Here is a 21,123-nt window from a genome sequence, read left to right as displayed (position 1 = left end):
GCCATGTGCGTGGAAAGCTTCAACGCTGGGCCCTCTTGTTGACAGGGTTACAGTACCAGATTGACCATGTTAATGGATCTGCGAATCTGTGGGCCGATTTACTATCTCGATGGGGCTTACTTCGGTGGAGGAGGGAGTGGTAACCAAGTGCAAGGCTATTACCCGAAGCAGGACTTGGGAGACTGCTGCAACTGACACCCAAATGCAGCGTGTACACCTGCGAGCAAACGGATTTGTGTTTTCTCTTCTGAGTGAGATTCAAACTGCGCAACAAAAGCATGTTACCAATGCCCTCCGAATATGCAACATGACAGCAACGGATCTATGGTGGTTAATGGACGGCTCTAGATACCTGAAGTTGAAGTGTTATTACTGCAACGAATTTTGATTGTTGCTCACTGCGGAGTTCAAGGTCACAGAGGAATCGAGCCTATGACGACAACGGTGAATAAACTGTTCGAGATTACGAAGCTGACTCAAGTCTGCCGCCGTTTTCTAAGCCGGTGCTCACTCCGCAAGCATGTAAAAGGAAAAAACATCATTCCTCGTCCATGGAACCCTACCTACGCTGCTACAGAGCGAAACGAACTGCTACATTTCGATTTCCTATTCCTTGGTTATAACATGAGTACGTGCAAGTATGTGCTTGTGTTAAAAGACGGTCTCACTCATTTCTGCTAGTCTGTTGCATGTGATTCGCCTACTAGTGTAGTAGCGGCTACAGCTTTGATCGATTGGTGGAAGAGTTTTGGTGCTCCGTCGGTACTGGTGTCAGACCAGGGTATCCACTCCAAGATTAAGCTATTTTGTATGGTGTGTAAGAAGTTGGATATCGACCAGCGCTTTGTAGTGGCGTATGCACCATGGATCAATGGGACTACTGGACATCTAGACCGTGACGTAATGCAAGTCCTACGTGTGCTACTGATGGAGTACACCTTGGATACTCATGAGTGGGTCATCTTACTGCCGCTCGTGCGAGGAAATATCAATCACACTCATGTGCGATAGTTGGACGAAAAAGCTCCCAGTGAACGCTTTACAGGCCTATCACGCCCGACTCCGTTCGAACCTATCCTACTAGAAAGAGGACAGCACACTGAGATGCTGGAAGCTTCGGCATTACCTCCAGAGCGCCTAGAGAAACTACGGGCCAGTCTGGCCGGGGTGCACAAGGAAGTGGCGGACCAGCGTGATAAACGCCGATTGCAGAACATAGCTCAAACCAAAGAGTTCGAGTGCAACTTCAGTGTGGGTGATTTCGTTCTGTGATCACGTATCGACTCACGTTTGGCAGTAGACAAACTGTTAGCACGATGGGTGGGTTCTTTTGAAGTAGTCAAAACGGCTTCTCACTCCTTCACGGTTCGCCATCTCATGACGAACAAGCGCTATGTGGTTCACAGGTCGCGTCTGAAATAATTAGACTGACTTGAGCCTGGAAGTCACCCAAGAACTACTTGCTCACATTGGTAACCAGGGTATGGTTCTCGGGGTCGAGCGTTTGAAGAAACATCGAAAGTACGGTTTTGTATGGCAGATTCTAGTGTCCTGGGAAGGTCTACAGGGTGACGAAGACTCGTGGGAATCTCTAGGGGCACTGAAAAAAGACGTTTCTTCACGTGTGGAGCAATATGTGGATGCCAGCGGCGACACCATGCTTGTACGTGCTTACAATGCACTGGTGCAAATTTAGCTTTAAGTGATTCGACCGAGGGATGGGGTTATGGATCAACTTCAACGTGTTGAAGTGCATTTTGACTGGTAACACCACCACGTCTCACGGATGTCCTGTCTATCCTCGAATGGTGACAGATTTCTATTAAGGCTGGTGGATTTTTATTAGAGATCCATTTTTATTTTGGATTTCTATCGGTCGTACAGTCTACACCATTTCCCGGCCAAATTGCTATACCAAGCAAGTTGCAAGCGATAAGAGACAGGGATACTTCAAGTGAACAAAATAATGAATTTTTCAACTTTTGCAAAACGGATGGGTACACGTTTCAAGCAAAATGCAAATTCGAAGTCACGCGCCCAGCTCCATGTCGAAGCCCCTCTCGGCAGCGGAACAATGCCGCAGGCAGTGCCTTTCGTAGCGCCAGATGAGTCGGCGCGTAATAACATTCTTGCACGCTTCCACTGCGTCTTTCATCAGCTTCAGCCTGTGCGCCGAAAAGGAGTCATACTCTCCACGCACCAGAAGCTTGTGCTTCTGTTCCATCATAAAATACCGCATCTTGGCCTTCAAGGAGTTCCAGCACTCCCTAATGGGGTATATCATTGGGCTATAGGGACCCAGGCGCAGAACCTCGAGCTTGTTCAGGCTCATGATACCGTCGCCAGCCAAGGACTCTCGAGCAAGGATCACGACGTCGCTGTGGGACGGCGCGCTGTCCGTGACAATCACAGCCTTGTCCGGTTGAAGCTCTGCGTACTCTTTGGATCGAAGAGCAGCGATGAAGAGGTCTGCCATGAACCTGGCATTCTCAGCCATCTTCACGGACCCCTCATGGGTTTTTAGCAGAACCAGACCAGAGCCACTTGAAACTCCTCCTTGGATGTGGAGGTTCTAGCCTTTGCAAGGTGGCAACTGGACAACAGCACGTTCTCCAACTCGAGCCCAGCCCTCATTCTGAGACAGGTACAAATTAAAGATAGTTTCATCATGAAACACAATCATGTTACCTTTCTTGATATGTTTATTCAGCTCCACGACAAAGTTCTTGCGCTTCTCCTTGCTGGCAGCAGTGTTCATAGTCACCTTCTCAATGCGCAAGCGCTTCGTCGAGTACAACATGCCTTGAAGAGCGCGATGAACGGACGCCGTGCTTACAGTGACGTCCAGCTCGGCTTGCACACGGTCAGACATGTGCTCCAGCGTCATACGGCAGTCCTCATCAAGATATTCTTCAATCTTGCTCATCGCCTCTACCGTCATCTTAACATAAGCCTGGCGCAAGCCGCCGCGCTGTTTAGGCTCTTGACCAGCGCTGAGGATAGCGCGACGCGCGGTAAAATACTTAACATCGTTGGCCTTGGCAACATCCCTCCAATTCTGGTTCTCCTGGTAGGCACGCACGACACGAGCCTTGGCTTGAGCTCGCTCGAAGGCACGATTCGTCTTATTGGGCTGTGGAGGAGATGGCCTCTTTAAAAATGAGCTGAATAGCGCGCTTGTGTGGCGCGGTTGGCTTGGACGCTACTGGAAGTTCGCGCCAAAACTTGTTTGCACTTTGACTGAAAAGTGTACCAATAGAATTTGCAAAACATGAAAAATGCACTTTTATTGTTGGACACAAAACACCGTTCTTTCACACTTTGCAGTTTGATTGGTAAATTTTGTAAATTGGCCGGGAAATCGTGTATATTTCTATATACCGTATTCCGCATGGATGTCGTCTTGGGAGGCAGTGTAGGCAAATGAACAGACCGCAGTGCCTTTTATGATTCAACGCGGCTATCCGGAATTTAGACGACAACCACAACCGTGGCGAGAGCTGCAACCCTGACGTCGGCCACTCAGCGCCAACCAATACTAAAAGCAAGCAGGGTTAGATAGTCGGAGCTAGCTCGTATCAATGGCGCAATTGCATTTACCCCGCAAGCAACAAGCATTCAGCGGAACTTACCACAGTTGTGCAACTAATGGTGTTCGTCATTTTAGCAACTTGGCGCCATGAAACGTTTGTCGTGTATGCAATATAATTATCAATTTCACCGCCAAATCGAAAGCTCGACATGATTGGTTGAAAGACTCTAGTGTACGGTCCAGTGCGTAAATCGGCTAGGGAACCAAGCTTTGTGTGCGCTAAGAATGCAGGAAGTCGTAAACATACAGCATGCAAACCCCAGCACGGTTCTTACTGTATGTACGGCTTGTACTATATAATCTCGGCTGTACGGGGAAGGAGCTCGCGCACGTGTATCACAAGTCCAAAACCACTATTGGCGATTGGATTTGCGTCTATGAGATTACTGGGAGCTTTGCGGGCTCAAAAGACGTCTTACAAAACGTTTATTTTGATCACAGAGAGCGTGGGTGTGTGACGTTTTATGAAAATAATCCACCGGCGTATCTGGATGAAGCGTAACTGGCGCTTGTGCAGACTCACCACACCACAATATCAAATTCTACGTTTTGGCGTATTACTCACGAATACGGATTAGCATGGAATGTACCTGAACGAAATGCCATGTACATTAAGGCTGCGAAATATTCCGCTTCGTAGAAAAGCTAGCTAATATCAACCGGAGTCATCACAATCGACTCTTCCTGGACGAAGTTTATACGATAATAGGGGAATGATCCGGAAACGTGGCACTCACTTACAAGACAGAAGCTAGCAATTAGCGGAGACTCTCAACGCAAACCGAGAGTGCAGTTTAAGTATTTATCAGTGTACGCAGACTGATTGACTACTTTGTCACTCAAGGCACTTCTGATAGGATCCAGTTAGTCAAGTGCTGTCGGAACTTTGCGACCTCAAAGCGCGGAAACGTGCGTCGTTATCCTGGTTCGTATATCGCGTGGAATTTTGACGGGACATCCATTCATCGTTATCTTGAGACCATTTACTTCCTTAGAATAAAAGACATAGTACATATATTCCTTTCGTCCGCCCTTTCTTCAACCCGATAAAGTATATGTTCGGGTATGTGAAGCAGTCATTCAAGCGTCACTATAGCAAATCGAGCGGTCATTCATAGGTCAGACTTTTCATCGTTTTGAAAACTTTAACATGACCAGGGTATTCGAGCATTGCGGCAGGAAAAGTCAGAGATGCTTCGACCCTAATTGCCCGATGTCAACGGAGAAGTGGCAGATACCATATATATGGGGGGGGTGATGAAGAACCAGACAATGAGGACTCAATTTAGGATTAAAAGCGCGCGAGAGAGAGAGAGAGAGAGAAAGAGAGAGAGAGAGAGAGAGAGAGAGAGAGAGAGAAAGAGAGAGAGAGAGAGAGAGAGAGAGAGAGAGAGAGAGAGAGAGAGAGAGAGAGAGAGAGAGAGAGAGAAAGAGAGAGAGAGAGAGGGAGAGAGAGAGAGAGAGAGAGAGAGAGAGAGAGAGAGAGAGAGAGAGAGAGAGAGAGAGAGAGAGAGAGAGAGAGAGAGAGAGAGAGAGAGAAAGAGGGAGAGGGAGAGAGAAAGAGAGAGAGAGAGAGAGAGAGAGCACAGTTGCACCGAGTACGCCTCAGCGAGCTAGTTACTCCTCAAGCTTGACGTCCTCCAAGCTCTGCATTTGTGTGAGTGGATCTTTGACGTCCGCAATAGGTACTAGCTCAATTCTAGCCAGCTAATAATTCAATAACATTTTGGTTTGAAGTCAAGTTTTGTTTCTGGGCGGTCAAAGACTGACCAACCGCGTCCCAGTCCTGATGCAGCACGTCGTCGTCGGCTAGGGCCCCGTTCTTACAGTCTAGAGCTATTCTGGCGTATCATGAGGCTTGCCAGTCTTTGATCAACTTGGAAAGCTGGAGCTCGCAAAACTTAGACTATGTGAACTGGAGTAGGGTCTGAAATTGCCTTCCTCAGTGTGGAGCAATAAAGATTCCTAGTGACATGATTTGCCCACAGCTGCCACGTCACTGTCGTGGTCGAAACCTGAATCCCCAGTGCGCTTCTAGCTCTGCGATGACTATGTTTGCTCAGGTACATTAACAAGATATGTACTAGGTGAAATCCGGGCCGCAGAGCGCACACGACCTGGGTTTTGATAAGACAGTGCTCAGGATAGAGCTGGAGAACTTTGAGCCGCACTTGCTGCTGGAGAACATCCTGCTGTAGCAGGTACCAGAGAACGTCGAGCTTAAGCCGATGTCGAACTGGGTGAGGAGCGTGCAATTGATGGGGACCCAGGCAGCATCGATCGGGAAGCAGGAGGTGTACACATTCGGGGCAGACAAGCCGTTCAAGGCGAAGGCGAGTCAGTCCATGCTGGCGTTCTGACACTTCAGGATATGGGGAAATACGCGCTGAGCGTGGTGACACCCTCGTACGACCTGCGCAAGATGATGTGCTTCCTTGCAATGATGACGTTCTCATCGTCTGAGGTGACACACGAGCTTGATCCTTCATGCTTTGCCGTCGCTAGCAGCTGCAGTGTTCTGTGCGCAATGGAACACTTCGATATTGACTGTTTCCTTACGAATTACAATAGTTTGAGCGATTACCTGGGAAAATTGACCGTTGCGATTAGCGAATCGAGCAATCCAGGTTTTGAGCTAAAACCCTCAATACTCCAGCTAAGCAAAGTTGCGCACCACCTATTTTTTCAGCATTTTTTCAATGTCATCAATCAACATAACTCGGATATTGAAAGTTGCGGAGCCAGTTGCCATCCAGCATCATCGTGCAACCATAAATATTTATTATTAGTATTGTGTTTTCCAGGATCGGAACCAGTACAATTTAATTTTTTTGAGCCCTGCGCTGTGGAGGTCTTAGGCAAAGAACGATGAAATAATTTGATGAATGCACGGGATTAACGGTATTCCAGCAGCAAAGCATTTAATGTTCCTAACGTCTCGTTAAGTCAGTATATAAAGCAAACCACTACAGCGTTTAATTCGTTATAGACCTGTCGCAGTCTTGGATAAATCCAGATCCTTCAGCCGGCGCTGCGGGATGTCGATCAGAAGTTGGATGGAACTCAGATGCAACGTGCGCAGATTAGTCAGTCGGTCTTTCTCGACTGGTGCTGCATATTCCTTTAACGGTAAGCATTATTGGTGCCAATTAAAACGTATTACTTTGCTTTTGCGACTTTGCTCCGTTGTCTATGAAAACACTGTAATTGCTTTCTGGCGATCAAGTAAGTGTGTGATAGGTACGACTTTGCTTAAAGCTGCGGTGCGCGCGGCGCGCGCAAATGTCTCTTAGCGTACCGACTCTGCTGGACCGTCGCCAGAGGCCACGGTACACAGTTTTGGTTATATCGAACCTCTAGGACAAATTTTGTGGTACACTTTAGTGAAATCAAGGTAAATGTCATTTTGTTCTTTCGTTTGTCCGACCAAGAGGGGACAGGGGATAAACATGTAAAGGGTTGTTGACTATGCAAGATAGGCTATTTCGGATGCCCAGAAGGATTTATTCACACCTAGGTACTGAATTTTATTGCGAAAAACGTTTTAAAGCATCTCCAACGGTTCACTGTAAGGGAAATGGTCAATTTAGTAGCCGCTTTGAGCAGCTTTTACACTTTGGTCGATAATTTCAAGAGGAATAGTCCAATTGAAACGTTACTTGCGCCATAAAAACGAGCAGACACACAGCTAAATTTGTAATTTTTACTGATTAAATGCTGTAGTTTGGTTGCGTTTATAGGACTTGCAAGTTGGGCGCTACATTTGACGTACTTGTCAGCTTAGTAGCCACATTTGACTTAATTTCATTAAACTGATCGATTCGTCTGATCGATCCAAAAAGGCTAAGGGTTTAGGGAAAGGAAATCCTGTCTTATGTCGTATTTTAACCGTTTCATTATTATAATCAGTTTATAAACTGCTATAGCCTAAACCCATGCCTCTACCACAGGTTCAATCTCCGTCGCTGCGCCTGGTCAGCTCTCTTCTTCCTGGACGATACTGGTTTCCTCGCCTTGGTACGTCTTTTTGATGCTTCTTCTTCTTCTTCACGAAGCTGGCGTGTCAGAATTCTGCCACCTGTACTCGTACGCTTCCTTTTGTTTGTTTTAGGTGATGGAGCAGGAGCAATGAGGATCTCTCGTCGCACTACATCGGATACTTGTACCCACGCATTTTCACGCTGCGATTGTGGTAGTTCGTTGCGCTCAAAGCTGGCCAGCTTTGCATGCATATTGACGCGCGAAAGTGGAAATATCCCACAGCTCCTGAACCCAGCAGCGATATTGCATTCTAAGCAGGCGTAATTCCACGCCAATGCAGCCACTCCTAGCTCGCAGTATGCTTGTCGACAGTTCCAGACCCAATACTTAGTAGCAGTTTATCAAAAAAAATCTTCAGACTCGTCTTAAAAGGGGAGAAAACTGCCACGTCCATGGGCTGGAGGAGATGTGCTCCATTTGGCGGCAAACAGACGAGTATAATACCCAATCGTTCTGCTGCGCCGACAATTGCCAGTGATATGTGCGAGGAGCAGCGAGCAGTAACGGTCGTCTTATTGGAGTAGGAATAGCGTCTGAAAAGAATTGTAGCCTTCCCTTGAATAGAGAAGTCGTCATGAATGCTTTTTCAGTTGTCGTTACCCCCGCGCCCTGGATTTGACACATTTCAAATATGTCGTCGTCTACACTCTTTCTAGGAAAGAAGAAAAGAGGAGGAACGACCTATCCATTCGCGCTTCCACATGCAACAAAACTCAGATGGAAGCTTGTCTTGACGTCCTTGTGCCACATATGTTTAGATCCTTTAGCAGCGATCACTTGCTTGTGCTCCCTCGTAGTGCTAATAGCAGTTTCGTCAACATTAAAAAATCATGCTGCGCCAATGTTGCGCTTTTTCATGACCTTAGCTAGGGACGAGAACAACACTGCAAAATCGCGTTCTTCCACTTCGTTACGGCATTTAGAGACGGGCTGTGACGTCCTTAATGTGAGGGACGAGTGACGCTCCAGGAAGCGGCTCAGCCAGCCTTCCTCCATCAACAAGCCGCACACCAGCTGAGCATTCTGCTGCGCCTTCTCAAGAAGGTCGTGGCGGCTTACAGGGTGCCCGACCTGCTGCCTCCCAAGCACCCAGTCTTGGAGACTTTCTTCTGCGTCTTCTGGTTGCATGGGATGCGGACCGCGGCGGTAGGGCCTGCAAGGAATCCCTTGCCGACCTAGAGCGACGTACTTCTTAAGCGTGCTATGGGGATCTCTTGTGTTTGTCGCTCGTTGTCTTCGTAGTGAATCCCGAAAGCACCTCTTGAACGGCGGCGTCAAGTTCTGCGTCAGAATAAGGTGCGTGAAGCCTTTTTATTCAGCAGGGCTTGGAAATGGGCGGGAAATATCCAGATATAAAGTGCTTCAGGTTTGTACTTAGACGAAGCAATTGTAGTTTTAGCGTATCAAATCAGTAACCGTATGGGTCCATTGACGGTATTGGCTGAAAATAGGTCGGCTACTAAACTGGGAAAATCTACTAAATTGACCATTAGTAAGAACCTGAAGCACTTTATATCTGGATATTTCCCGCCCATTTTCAAGCCCTGGCTCAATGGGAAGGCTCCGCGCATTTAGGTCTGACGCAGAACCTGACGCTGCCGTTTAAGAGGTGCTTTCGGGGACCACTACGAAGACAACGAGCGACGAACACAAGAGATCCCCACAGCACACTTAAGAATTACGTCGCTCTAGCTCCGAAAGGGATTCCTCGCAAGCCCAACCGCCGCGGTCGGTATTCTATGCTACCAGATGATGCAGAAGAAAGCCTCCAAGACTGGGTGCTTGGGAGGCAGCAGGTCGGGCACCCTGTAAGCCGCCACGACCTTCTTGAGAAGGCGCAGCAGAATGCTCAGCTGGTGTGCGGCTTGTTGATGGAGGAAGGCTGGCTGAGCCGCTTCCTGGAGCGTCACTCGTCCCTCACATTAAAGACGTCACAGCCCGTCTCTAAATGCCGTAACGAAGTGGAAGAACGCGATCTTGCAGTGTTGTTCTCGTCCCTAGCTAAGGTCATGAAAAAGCACAAAATTGGCGCAGCACGAGTTTGTAATGTTGACGAAACCGCTATTAGCACTACGAGGGAGCACAAGCAGGTGATCGCTTCTTGAAGAAGACGCGTCAAGTAACGTATCAAGGCGAGTAAACCAGTATCGTCCAGGAAGAAGAGAGCTGACCAGGTGCTAGCGACGGTAGAGACATGGGTGTAGGCTGTGGCAGTTTATAAACTGCTTATAATACTGAAATGATGAAAGTATAACTTGAGGCAGGATTTGCTTCCCCTAACCCTTTGCCTTCTTGCAGTTTTCAGCTAATGAAATTAAGTCAAATGTGGCTACTAAACGGACAAGTACGTCAAATGTAGCGCCCAACCACAAACGCAGCAAAACTACTGCATTTAAGCAGTAAAAAATCACAAAACTAGCTGTGTGTCTGCTGTTTTCGATGGCGCAAGTAGCGTTTCAATTGGACTATTCCTCTTGAAATATCGACCAAAGTGTGCAAGCTGTTTAAAGTGGCTACTAAATTGACCATTTCCCTTAGGTAATATCTATACCATGAGACACATATTGAACTCAGATTACGCTGTGTGTGTGTTTTTTCTGTCCAAGAATCAAGGACAAAACACAGACAGGATCAGTTATTAGTGATATCCATTCTCGTCCTGTTGGACAACGGTAGCCATCATGATAAACATTGCTAGGCTGCGACGACTGAGGACAAGTGGGGTGCTGGACGACGGAGTGAACGGCGGGGTGAATATGGCCAAATTTTACAATTGCCGAGGACTTTTATGGCTGGTAAGGAGCAATTACAGTTCAGCAGATGTCGTAATCAGGACTTTATGCACTGCTATTCCTTAGTGTCGATAGAGCACCGCAGCTTCGTGGACATGTACATGTACATGCACACTTAAAGCGCCCTGCGATATTACAGTCACCTGCCTACTCTTGCTCTACACTATGCCGGCCTCTTCCTGCGTCGAAACGACCAATATGACCTTCCCAACGTTGTATTTCACAGGTAGCTATATTGAGAGAGCAATCAGCAAAATTATTCAACAAATTAGGTCTGACAAAACTCATCAGATAGGGACCAACATCTGGAAGACACCCCTAGCTAACCCTAACTAAGCATTGTAGGTTCCTCTAAAGACCTATATTGTCCGAACAGTCCGAACGGTTAGTCATGGTCATCCGAAACTCGGCTTTCAGACGGGTACAGTTAGCCAAAAAATGACGTTTGCGACCTCTGCTGGCCACCAAAGACGCATCCCCAAGTGAAAAGAGGAAGGACAAACCGATCAGTAAGCACCATAATAGAACTTGCATGGGTGGAATCGAGAGAGTCGAAAGAAAAGTGGAGTAGCTATTGGCATTGTGAATGGCTTGGAATTGGTAATCGCGCACTTTGTCAAGTGCAACATAAAGTCATGCAGGCCAGGAAAAGAAACAGGTTGGTTTATTATATATGCCCGTTGGAATGCAGTATCATACACATCCATGTACTGTTGCGCATCATTAAACTTTCTTTGAGAGCTGAGCTGGAAAGTTTTAAAAATAGTTTGTGTCTGAGTCCGTAGAATACGTGTAGCGTACAATCGATCAACTTGGGGATATTGGTTCTAGTTAAATTATTTGATTAGTAATTCAATTAGTTTTGAAGAAGGGCGGGAAAATTTCTCGTGCCACCCCAGAACTATAGTATTATTGGTTCGACCGCCAAGTTTGAGAATCTAAAACCGTTTCATTTTTTTACTACACCTTTGCCAATCCAAACCGGCGAGATTGTAACGCAAAGAGGTATGACCCCAAAAAAAATCATTTTTTAAAAAAACATTGTTTTGGGAATATTCAGTGTAGAGCAATGCAGATTTAGTGTAAATCAAATATTTACTGCTTGACTGCTTACAATTTATCACATAGTTTCTTGCTGATAGAGACGACGTGAGCTGCGAAGTCAAACCACAGCATCTCTTGCGTCTGCGCAAGTGTATAAAAGCCGTTTTCCTCGACGTACTCCACTACACTGTACATGTAGCGCCTCCTCCATCTCAGGCGTGCACTTACTGTAGTGCACGCTGTGCACGCACCACCTCTGGTCTTGACGTCCGGTGTCCCACGCTCGACAATCTTGCGGGCTGTACATGTAACTGTAGTGGCTGGAATGCCGTTACAGTCCGCCACTAGGGCCCAGTCTCGTCCACTCGTGTAAGCGTCTACTGTAGCACCCGCGCTCGGGCGGCAAGCCCGTGTGGCGCTGGTACTGGCTCGAAGCCAGTGGTTAGTGTTACACTAAATTTGTTTTGCTCTAGAGTCGCTTTTTCAAATATAATTCCAAAATTTGTTTGTTACTTTAGTTACTTCAGTCCATTTTGCTTTACAATCTCGCCGGTTTAGGTTGGCAAAGGTGTAGAGGGTTGGGCTGGTAGTGCTGCTGCGCAGCGCTAGTAGCCCTGGAAAACCAAAGGCTTCGCACCAACTCCCTTACCATCAGCGGGGTCTTTTGTTCTCTTAAACGCAATACTTTTAATAAAACCTTACAAATTCGTAGTAATTTCCAATCAGCCGGGAGGGATTCGTTGTCCTGAGTGTTTTTTTTTCTTCTTGCTGCTTTACATTTTGCCGATTTGAACACCTTATTTTTAAAACTAGACTCGATCACTTGTAAATCGGTTGATTTTTACCGTACCTGCTCTTACAATCACATACAGATAAGATACATTACCACACTAAACTCCAGCACATCCAGAATGTGTAAATCTGTTAAGAAGGCAATACGATTTGAGTGAGGTTATCATTTTTCGATCACCGGAAAGATTGTTTCTTTCAGAAGCTCACAACCACAATTTCTCAGCGAGCTCACCAGCTGCGGCGACCACCGCCCGAGGGCACTATATTTCGTCGCTGCGGCGTTGAGTGAGCTGCTGCGGTTATCTTCACTCTACCTACATGATACTCTAATCTTCTGCTCGTCTACTTATCGTCCACTTATTTACTTATCTCCGCTCTGCTCGGGGAAGTTTTGAGCCGGCCGAGTCCCACCACTAGTGGCGCCCGCGGCGGCTGGCCCGATACGGCCTAACGACACATACGAGCGGACTTATCACTTCGCGAAAAATACCGAGAGCTCCAAAATCACCATGTCCAGGATCCTCAGCGTCTCGATGCTGCGTCAAGTGGCAGCAGCAAGGCATTGAAACCACTGCAGCTTCTACCGAACAAGAGCTAGAGGTGGACGGATAATGCCGCTGCGGGCCTCGACAGCTTTGTTTACAGACCTCTTTATAGTTATTAAGATCTACAAATACGATAATAGTGATATTCTAGCACAACACCTAGCCGTAAGAAAAACTAAAAAAAAAATTTCTAAAAAAAACATCTCCAATCATTTGTAAAGTAAGCATTATTTTCTTTCGTACACCAAGGTTCTATACATTTATACCCATGCCAAACCTTTACTTGGAGTGAAACCTGTGACGTTTATACAAATTGGTAGAAAAATAAAATCGTCTCATTTGAAATTTGTATCAAATCGATACCTACTATTGGTGTGGGCACATAATCTCGAATTAATCCCTATTGGGCTGAACGTACTACTATTGTGCCTTTCTGACCTTTTGCCACTGCTACAGAGGACTTACGGAATGGCGTTACCGCAACCATAAGTTTCCCCATTTACAATCTGACGACGAAATATATAGCAACCTTGTCACTAAAGCAACACTTCCAGCAACCTGGCCAAACCAGAAGCAACCTTAGCAAAACGAAATTTATTATAAATTACATGTCGTCAGTTACCTGTGGACCACAAAATTACAACTATCCGTTTAATTGTCTAAATTTAGATATATGAGCTAAGTTCGCATGAGCTCCATTTCTTTCTGACATCTAGCGCAGATTTGCTATGAAGGAGGCAGCACTGGCGCGGCAGTTGGTAAGCGCACGTCTTGAGGAGCTTGCGGCATTGAAGGAGAAGTTGGAGCAAATCAGCACGGGTCTGGAGATGATCATGAAGGCTCAACTAGAGGTCCAAGCCCTTATCGAAGAGAGGGAGGACCACGGGTACGAATTATCTAAGACTGTTAAAGATGAAAACGTGACCCTATCTCGCATGGAGACGCTATCGTTTGGAATGTTGCTGGAGCTCCTGGTGAACAAGCTGAGTAATGATAAGTAGGTATCAAGAGTGCTGCTGGAGCTTGTAATGAACAAGCTGAATAATGATAAGAAGATATCAAGACCTGCCAAAATCGTGTTGAAGTGCTATCAGCTTGGCCTACTTTATCAAAGTTGATCCTGTAACTGCTGCTGGACATGGTTCACCCTATTTAGTTCGTACTCGGATGACGAGCGTTCGTGCGAATGACATATCATCATCCACAGCATTTTAGGCGCATTATACTGACGTCTTCTTTGGATACTTGGTTCTGCTGAAGCTGCATACTCCCCGTTAGGTAGCTATACGCTTGCGCAACGACTAGTACTCCGCAGCTTACGTGGTCAGGCTGTTGTGGTGTTTCAATCCACAATTCCGGTTCTATCGTTAGTTTAAATCCCAATGCAGAGTAGGCATGCCACCGCCCCACAAAGTCGACAAGGCCTTCTTTCCGCTCGTTATTCATCGTAGTTCCTTGCCATACCTCAACAACTTCACCACGATATTCTTCGTCGATAAGAGGCTCATACATCATTGGTCGTACACGTGTTCTGTTGTCTGCATCGTCATGGTCGATTAGGACCACAATCAGACCCCAGTGACTTGCATTAAATTCACTGGATGGACAATGAACCTTGTATCTTGGATAGATGTCTTGGGTATTTTGGTACAACCAAAATCCACCACTAGGGTCGACAGCAATAGTGACTGTCCGTTTGATTCGACAATAGCTTCCAGACAAAAATCAAGTGCACTGTCGTTCAACCAGCCTCGACAGGGATTTCCCACAATGTTTTCGAAGCCAACAAAAACTGAACTGGACCTTGTCACAAATTGAGTGCGCAATTTACTTGATGTAAACTTTGAAATAGCCTCATTGGCTAGAACTTGGTGCCGACTCCGGGCAGCGGCATCTGATAGACCTGCAGTCTTCGTTTCAACAGCGAAAAGCTCCAATCCAGACCCGACGCGTCTCCAGTCTTGTTCGAGCCATTTCCTGTCTTCAATCCAAGATCTACACTTGGCCTTAACATCGTAGAATGTCATCAAGGCACCCACGTATTCACTGCATAAAAAATAAACACAACGTTAGTGTACCATATTAAAGCAACCCTGCAGCATTCATATTTGATACAGCGACCATTCAGCAACCTTACGGGTTACAGCAACCCTATAAGCAACCGTGACGTCGGTGTGGACTCACCCGCTGAATTTCCAGATCTTTGGATCAATAGTGACAACGACATCGTTGACAAATCCTTGCTTCTTCTGCTCCTTGTCCAGTTTGTCAGGGGCGTTACCATTTTTCGCTGTTGTTACCGTCACGGCTTGCATTGACCGAGCAAGATCCGAAGGGATCACAAAATTGTACATGACATCAGGTGGGCGCACGACTTCCCAACGACACTCCATAGTTCGACACCGCAGGTACGGATCCTCCAGCTGGACGGGGTATTTTTCCATCATCACTAGAACTTCCTTTAGATTTGAAGTATACCTAGCCCACGCCACCAGTTCTTTAAGTGAAACTGTTAAGTGACTCGGGTAGGTATGAACTGCTAGTCGATCGGCCCCTCAAGCAAGCTTCAACTGTTTCAATTAACTTCTCCCTTTGCCTCGTCGCACTAGTTTAGGCACACTGATAATGTCCACTTGTCGCTCTTGCACTTTTGTCTTACGATTCAGTGCGGGAGCACCGGTCGCTACAGTACCGCTTGCCTCAGCCGAACGTACAGTATCGTCTCGTCTTTCGAAATTCTCCGGAATGTGCTTGTTATCAGAGAGATCTTCGGTTTCACTTTCAAACATCTTCATTATGTCGATTGCCTCAATAGCTTCGGTAGGATCGATCCCACTGAATACGTCACTCTCATTCTCCCAGTCAGTAGCGTGTTCAGTGTCATGGGCAGTGTTCACCTTAGTCGTCCCGCCTTTCAGTCCCTCGTCGATTGTGTCTTTCCACGCACTTAGCTTTTGGTAAAACTCGGAACTTGACATGTTCGACAAATGCTCGAGGAGAGGTTCCATCATAGCCTTAGCGTAAGTATGTTTTGCGCGTTCATTGCGACGAAGTCAAACGTACACCACCTGTTTGACTGGAGAAGAACCACCCTTCTGGTGTTGATAGGGCAACCCTTCCGGCAACCCTTCCGGCAACCCTTCCGGCGACCGTTTCGGCGACTTTAGCTTGGACATCTGCACAATTGGCTCCAGCAAGGCTGCCGCGGAGGCTAACTCCTCTTGTATATCCAGCGCAGACGTCATACTCCATCGCTCTTTAACTGCAGCGGCGGGAAGTGCCTCCAGTTCATGCTCTGTAGAGGCCAACAGCATCAGATGCCGGCAAGGCAGATTATGACTCGAGTAAAATAGGCATGAGCACGTCCATTTTACGCTGTCACAGTTGTGTGTTTCGTTGTAGCAGTGAATTTTCCATCGCGAAACACTAGACGTAATTCGTTCGCATTTGGCGTTGGCCATGAGAGTCACGAAACGCTCCCACTCTCTTGTCACTTTCAGTAACATACCAGAAGAAAGTCTTGTAGCAACACCTCTCAAAAAGGGGGTGACAGATTTCGGCAAGCGTGTGGACGAGCAATGCTGCCCAACAGTACGGATGATTTGATGCGCCACAGTGACTTGATGCTGAAGTAGTCCCGCGATTGTCTTGTCGATCCGCGTTTTGTGTCCCCGAAGCATTTTTACTTGAATCCAATTCGATTCCACACGGTTTGTAGTAGTATTGCCGGCTGTAAAAAATTTGCCACGAGAAAAGTTGGACCACATATCTCGGCACGAGTGCCAGTTCTTCTCGAAATAGGCGAAAATGGTTATGCCTTTATTGACGTCACAGTACCGCTTCAACGCCTCGTATCGCGAGTCGTAATCAGTCTTCGTATTGCTATGAGCATACAAGTAAGTCAGATGGTTATATATAAAAAGCAGTATGTGGCGTACCTATACAACAGTCTACACATCAGCATAATGAGGTTATCTCGTTGAGATACCGTCAACCGAAAACTAGATCTCCGCATCACCTTCTTCCAATATGTTATTGCGTGAAACTGGCACAGCAAAATTTTTGCGTCTGGAAATGTATCTTTGAGTACACGCCATTCCACAAAATCCTTGTCGATCACAACTGATGTAATATCCCTCCACCCTGGATTTTTATCCTTAAAATATTTTAGGATCGTTGAAATGGTCACGGCCGGTTCATTTAGACAGACGAAGTCAAAAACTGGAAACCCCCTACCAGTAGCAGTAGTGACCACAAGGCTGCCTGTACACACAAAGCGATGTTTCTCGTTAGAAACTGAAGCTGCTCCAGAGTTGCCCTACTGGTGTTGCTGTAGGGTTGCCCAAAGGTCGCTGTAAAACTACGTACCCAAGTGATAGCCCAGATTATTGGTGCCGTGTGTGAAATCCATCGCAAGTGTCTCGCCCCATAACTCGAATATTCGCTTCTGTAGCTTCGTTTGCATCACTATTCCGCATGTGACATCCATCTCGTCTTGGATGACAAGTACGTCACTTCCGTCTAGCTGGTTCAACGCGTGAAGCATGTTTTTCAAACGATCCTCCGCTGAATCCCGCCCAATAATATTGCGCAAGAGGTTGCGAGTTTGCTGAGGGGTGATTCTACATCCTATATGCGGAAAAATAATTTTAATTGATATTATGCCAGGAAATAGACCTTAAAAATTATGGATTCTTACCAATACGGTCGTTCAGATAATTCGAAATTTGCTTGGAAGACGCTCGGGCGTCCGCAAGGGTGATCACATCCTCAAGGTCTTGCTCGTCAATTGGAATCGTTTTACTTGTCAAATACAAAGCAGCTTCAACACGAGTAGCTACATGGGAGTGTGTATGATTCTGCAAGAAAGGCAGATTGTCAGTTGTTTTAAGTATAGTATAAAACGAAACTATATAGAGCAACGCACCTTATTTTGGATGACAATTTGAAATGTTCCGTCATCCATAAGCATCACGGTGGGTGTGAAGCGCGCCAAGCACCCACAGATCCGTGGTTTGCGTGTGCGCTGCCCAGTAGATCGAGAATGCTGAGAAACGCCATGAGTGCACCGAAAAACCCTATGGTGCTAGCGGAAAGTTAAAAATATCTCGTCTGTGTGACTCCTACAAATTAAGGTTAGGCGACCATTAGATAAATTACATAGCATAAATAAACATAATACATACCGGTTATACGTTTCAGTCGACTCGGAACTGCGAACTCGAAAGTGCAGGTTGTTTGCTTTTGTGTAGGACGCTAGTAAAGTGTCAAATTCACCCCAGTCTGTGTCATTTGGAAAGGAGCAAGAGTTTTCATCTCGGCCTGCTCGACTAGAGCAGCTCGCAGATGATTGCTATCGTTTTCTGGCGGTATCCTCACGTCGCCTCGCTATGCCATATTTTGCTTGTCGACACTTCGCAATAATGGAGCGAAGCTGTATTATCCTGGGAGGCACGTGACTTTTTTACCTGTGGGTTTTTTTGGGGGGGTGCTACCTGCAAAGATGCGTACAATACATTTTTTATGACAATATTTAGATATATCATTACCACTGACGACCGATATATCATTACCATTGACGACAGAATAGATCCAATGAACGCACCCTTATTTTCCTCTTCCTCCTTTTTGTTCACTTCTACCAGTTTGTTCTCCTCTCCAGATACATCTTCATCCTTATGTCCAGTATTCTCTCCACACTTCACACCTGTTAGTATGTCACATATATATATACATATAATTATGATAAGTAGCAATAATTTAAGGTCAACTTGCACAGCTTACCCCGTTCTGTGCTCTGAACGTCGACATCGATATCTTCATCATCAGGTTTGTAATCCTCATCGCTGGAATGGTCCTTCTCTATGCTCAGTGTAAGTTGAGCGTAGTGTGGTCGTGAGCTGTTAGTTGACTTGCTACGCAAACGTCGCCCTTCGACATACAAACAGATCCATTTTACTATATAGCGTAGTATAGCTTCTTTCTTCTGTTATTAAAAGGCGTACCGGACATGACGCCTGATGTCGCGTTTCTCGTGGGTGACTGGAGAGTCCCTGAAGCCGTCGTGAACTTCCTCCGTCCTTCTCCCGCTGCGCCACTCTGCGTGCGCTTTCGAAATGGGAGGCTATGAATGAAGCGTACTTAAAATGACTTTTTCTGTAATTGCGTACTTATACAAACGAAACGAACTTACGAGTTTTTGAAAGTATAGAAACTGAAATTTTCAGCGGAAATTTTTAAATTCGTCTAAAGCAACCATAAGCTACAAAGGCAACCTTACATGTCTCACAGTTAAGGTTGCGGTAACCACTCCGGGACTTACGTAAGGGTTGTGCGCCTAAAAGAGACTTCCTTATCCTTAGATGTGCACAGTAAAATTTACCTGAAATAGTTGGCACAGCTATTCAAGCTTTGGCAGCCAAGAGAGTCGAGCCGCGCAGGCTGTGCTTCTGCGGCACGCCCGCCACGCCCGCCACCACCTACAGCCGCGCCCCTGACACGCCCCGCCACACCCCCGACGCGTCAACTCGCGCCAAGTAGCAGTACTTGCGTCGCTTTCGGCGGTTGAGCGCTCGCCGAACTGTGGTATACGTTCATCTCCTCCTGGTGGGTTTCTGTTGCTGTACTCAGGTGTGTTGGGGAAGCTAAGCTGACACTTGCAGCAGCAGGGCGAAAGAGAAGACCCACGGTGAAAGACGAGTGGCAGTTGCTGAAGAACAGCAGATGAGGACGTGAAGAAGTGCGGGCAGAGGAGGTAAGGGAGAGTATGCGTGAGGTGGAGGGATTAATTAAATATCTGACGCTGTCGATGCGTATGCCACTTGCAGAGATACGAAGTTGCTGAGAGAGCAGTACGCTTGCGATGGCTGAGCTACTACCGCTACCAGATACACTAAGCTGCCGTTCGAGCATTAAGAATGGATTTCTATTTGAACCGTGCCGAGACAAAGTTCCTCCTTCTCCTCCTTTTTTGTTCGCTGTTGCAGATGGATACCGTGTTTTGAGGGCAAAGGTGGAAGAGCTATTCGCAAGCAAGCTACCAGGCCAGAGGCGATCGGAGTGCGACATATACGTTAAGCCCAGCAACCATGCCAAGCAGAAGCAATTCGAGGTTGTTTGTCAAGAAGCTGTAGCCATGAGAGCCCAAGTCGAATAATTTTGGCACCGGGCGAGGCGAAGACACAACGGGCACGCTGGATTTGAGTTGGAGCTGTTCGTCTACGTCCGCCAAATATTGGCATGCCTGACCCAATCAACAATGTCGAGGACGATGACCATATGGATGAGGAAATGCAAGGCGTGGATCAAGAGTGATCAAATAACGGTAAGCTGTATTCAACTTAGGTATTAATTATTGCCTATCACTAACTCGTGTGACTTGTAACCACAATGACTGTATAGGTTTTCGCCTACATCTTCTTGTTGCATTGTGCACTTGTACATTGCTACTTTCAACACCGCCAATAGGTGTTCTCGGAACGCCATGTTAGCGTGGCGTTGAATCCATCGTTTGAGAAGCGAATAGCCCACCTCAATAAGAGTTAGATATGGAGAGTACGGTGGTAAGAAATAGCAGAGCCCCCGTGGCGTGAATGAGTTCTTGTAATTCCTTGTACATAAGAATCTTGGCGTTGTCCATTACCACAATCGATCGTGGGAGTGGCCAAGGATTTAAAAACGGAAGCGCCTTTTTCTTGAAGACGTGGTGGAAGGTAAGGCGGGTGAAAGTTCCATCAACGTCTCCCCACCCGAAAAAGCCGTCAACGTCCATTGCAACCAGGATGGAAACACGCTTGCCACGACTGAATGAATTGGAAACCGTACACTGCGTGTTCCTCGCGGACCATCCGTAGCGCCGTAGAGCAGATCTATAGAAAAGTTAGTTGCTACTAACCATTGTAGAAAATTATTAGACAAAAGCACTTACCGTCCATCTTTAATGGTTTCATCCACAAAAACTAGCTGATCAGGCCATCTGTAAAAAGGCATTAACCGGGACACATACTCCTGGCGCTCTTTAGAAACGCTTTCGCGCGCCCGCTTCGTCAGCTCTTTCCTTGTCAGGTTCAGATCGAAGCGTAGCGCTCGGCAGATAGATAGATTTAGCGTGTTCTTGTAGAAAGATCTTAGTTCAACCCGCAGCTCTTCAAAATAAAAGCATGGTTGACTTGAAACATATCGTTTTACGAAGTCGCAAACTTTCTTTGGCCACCGTGATGTTCTCGCGCGTGGCTGGTTTTTCAAAACGTTTCCAGTTGCGCGGAAGCGCTGGTACCATCTACTCAGGCTTCGTACAGACAATCCTAAAACGCTAGCT

At 46.6% G+C, this 21,123-nt stretch overlaps 2 protein-coding genes across 2 annotated transcripts; one reads left to right on the top strand and one right to left on the bottom strand.

Moving 5' to 3' along the window:
• Positions 1-10,776: 10,776 nt before the first annotated feature.
• Positions 10,777-12,824, bottom strand: PITG_02152 (uncharacterized protein; the record flags this gene model as incomplete). The annotated part of the gene is made up of 5 exons (XM_002907072.1): positions 10,777-10,784; positions 11,227-11,252; positions 11,648-11,887; positions 12,494-12,521; positions 12,752-12,824. 5 exons carry the CDS (start codon positions 12,822-12,824, stop codon positions 10,777-10,779), a joined length of 375 nt encoding a protein of 124 aa, XP_002907118.1.
• Positions 12,825-19,668: 6,844 nt separating this feature from the next.
• PITG_02149 (uncharacterized protein) lies at positions 19,669-19,962 on the top strand (the record flags this gene model as incomplete). The annotated part of the gene is made up of 1 exon (XM_002907071.1): positions 19,669-19,962. One exon carries the CDS (start codon positions 19,669-19,671, stop codon positions 19,960-19,962), a length of 294 nt encoding a protein of 97 aa, XP_002907117.1.
• Positions 19,963-21,123: the final 1,161 nt, after the last annotated feature.

The sequence above is a fragment of the Phytophthora infestans genome, genomic scaffold (genome assembly GCF_000142945.1).
Source record: "Phytophthora infestans T30-4 supercont1.3 genomic scaffold, whole genome shotgun sequence".
NCBI lineage: Eukaryota > Oomycota > Peronosporomycetes > Peronosporales > Peronosporaceae > Phytophthora > Phytophthora infestans.
The sequence above is the reverse complement of the archived record's forward strand: the minus strand, read 5'-3'. Positions and strand labels throughout refer to the sequence as shown.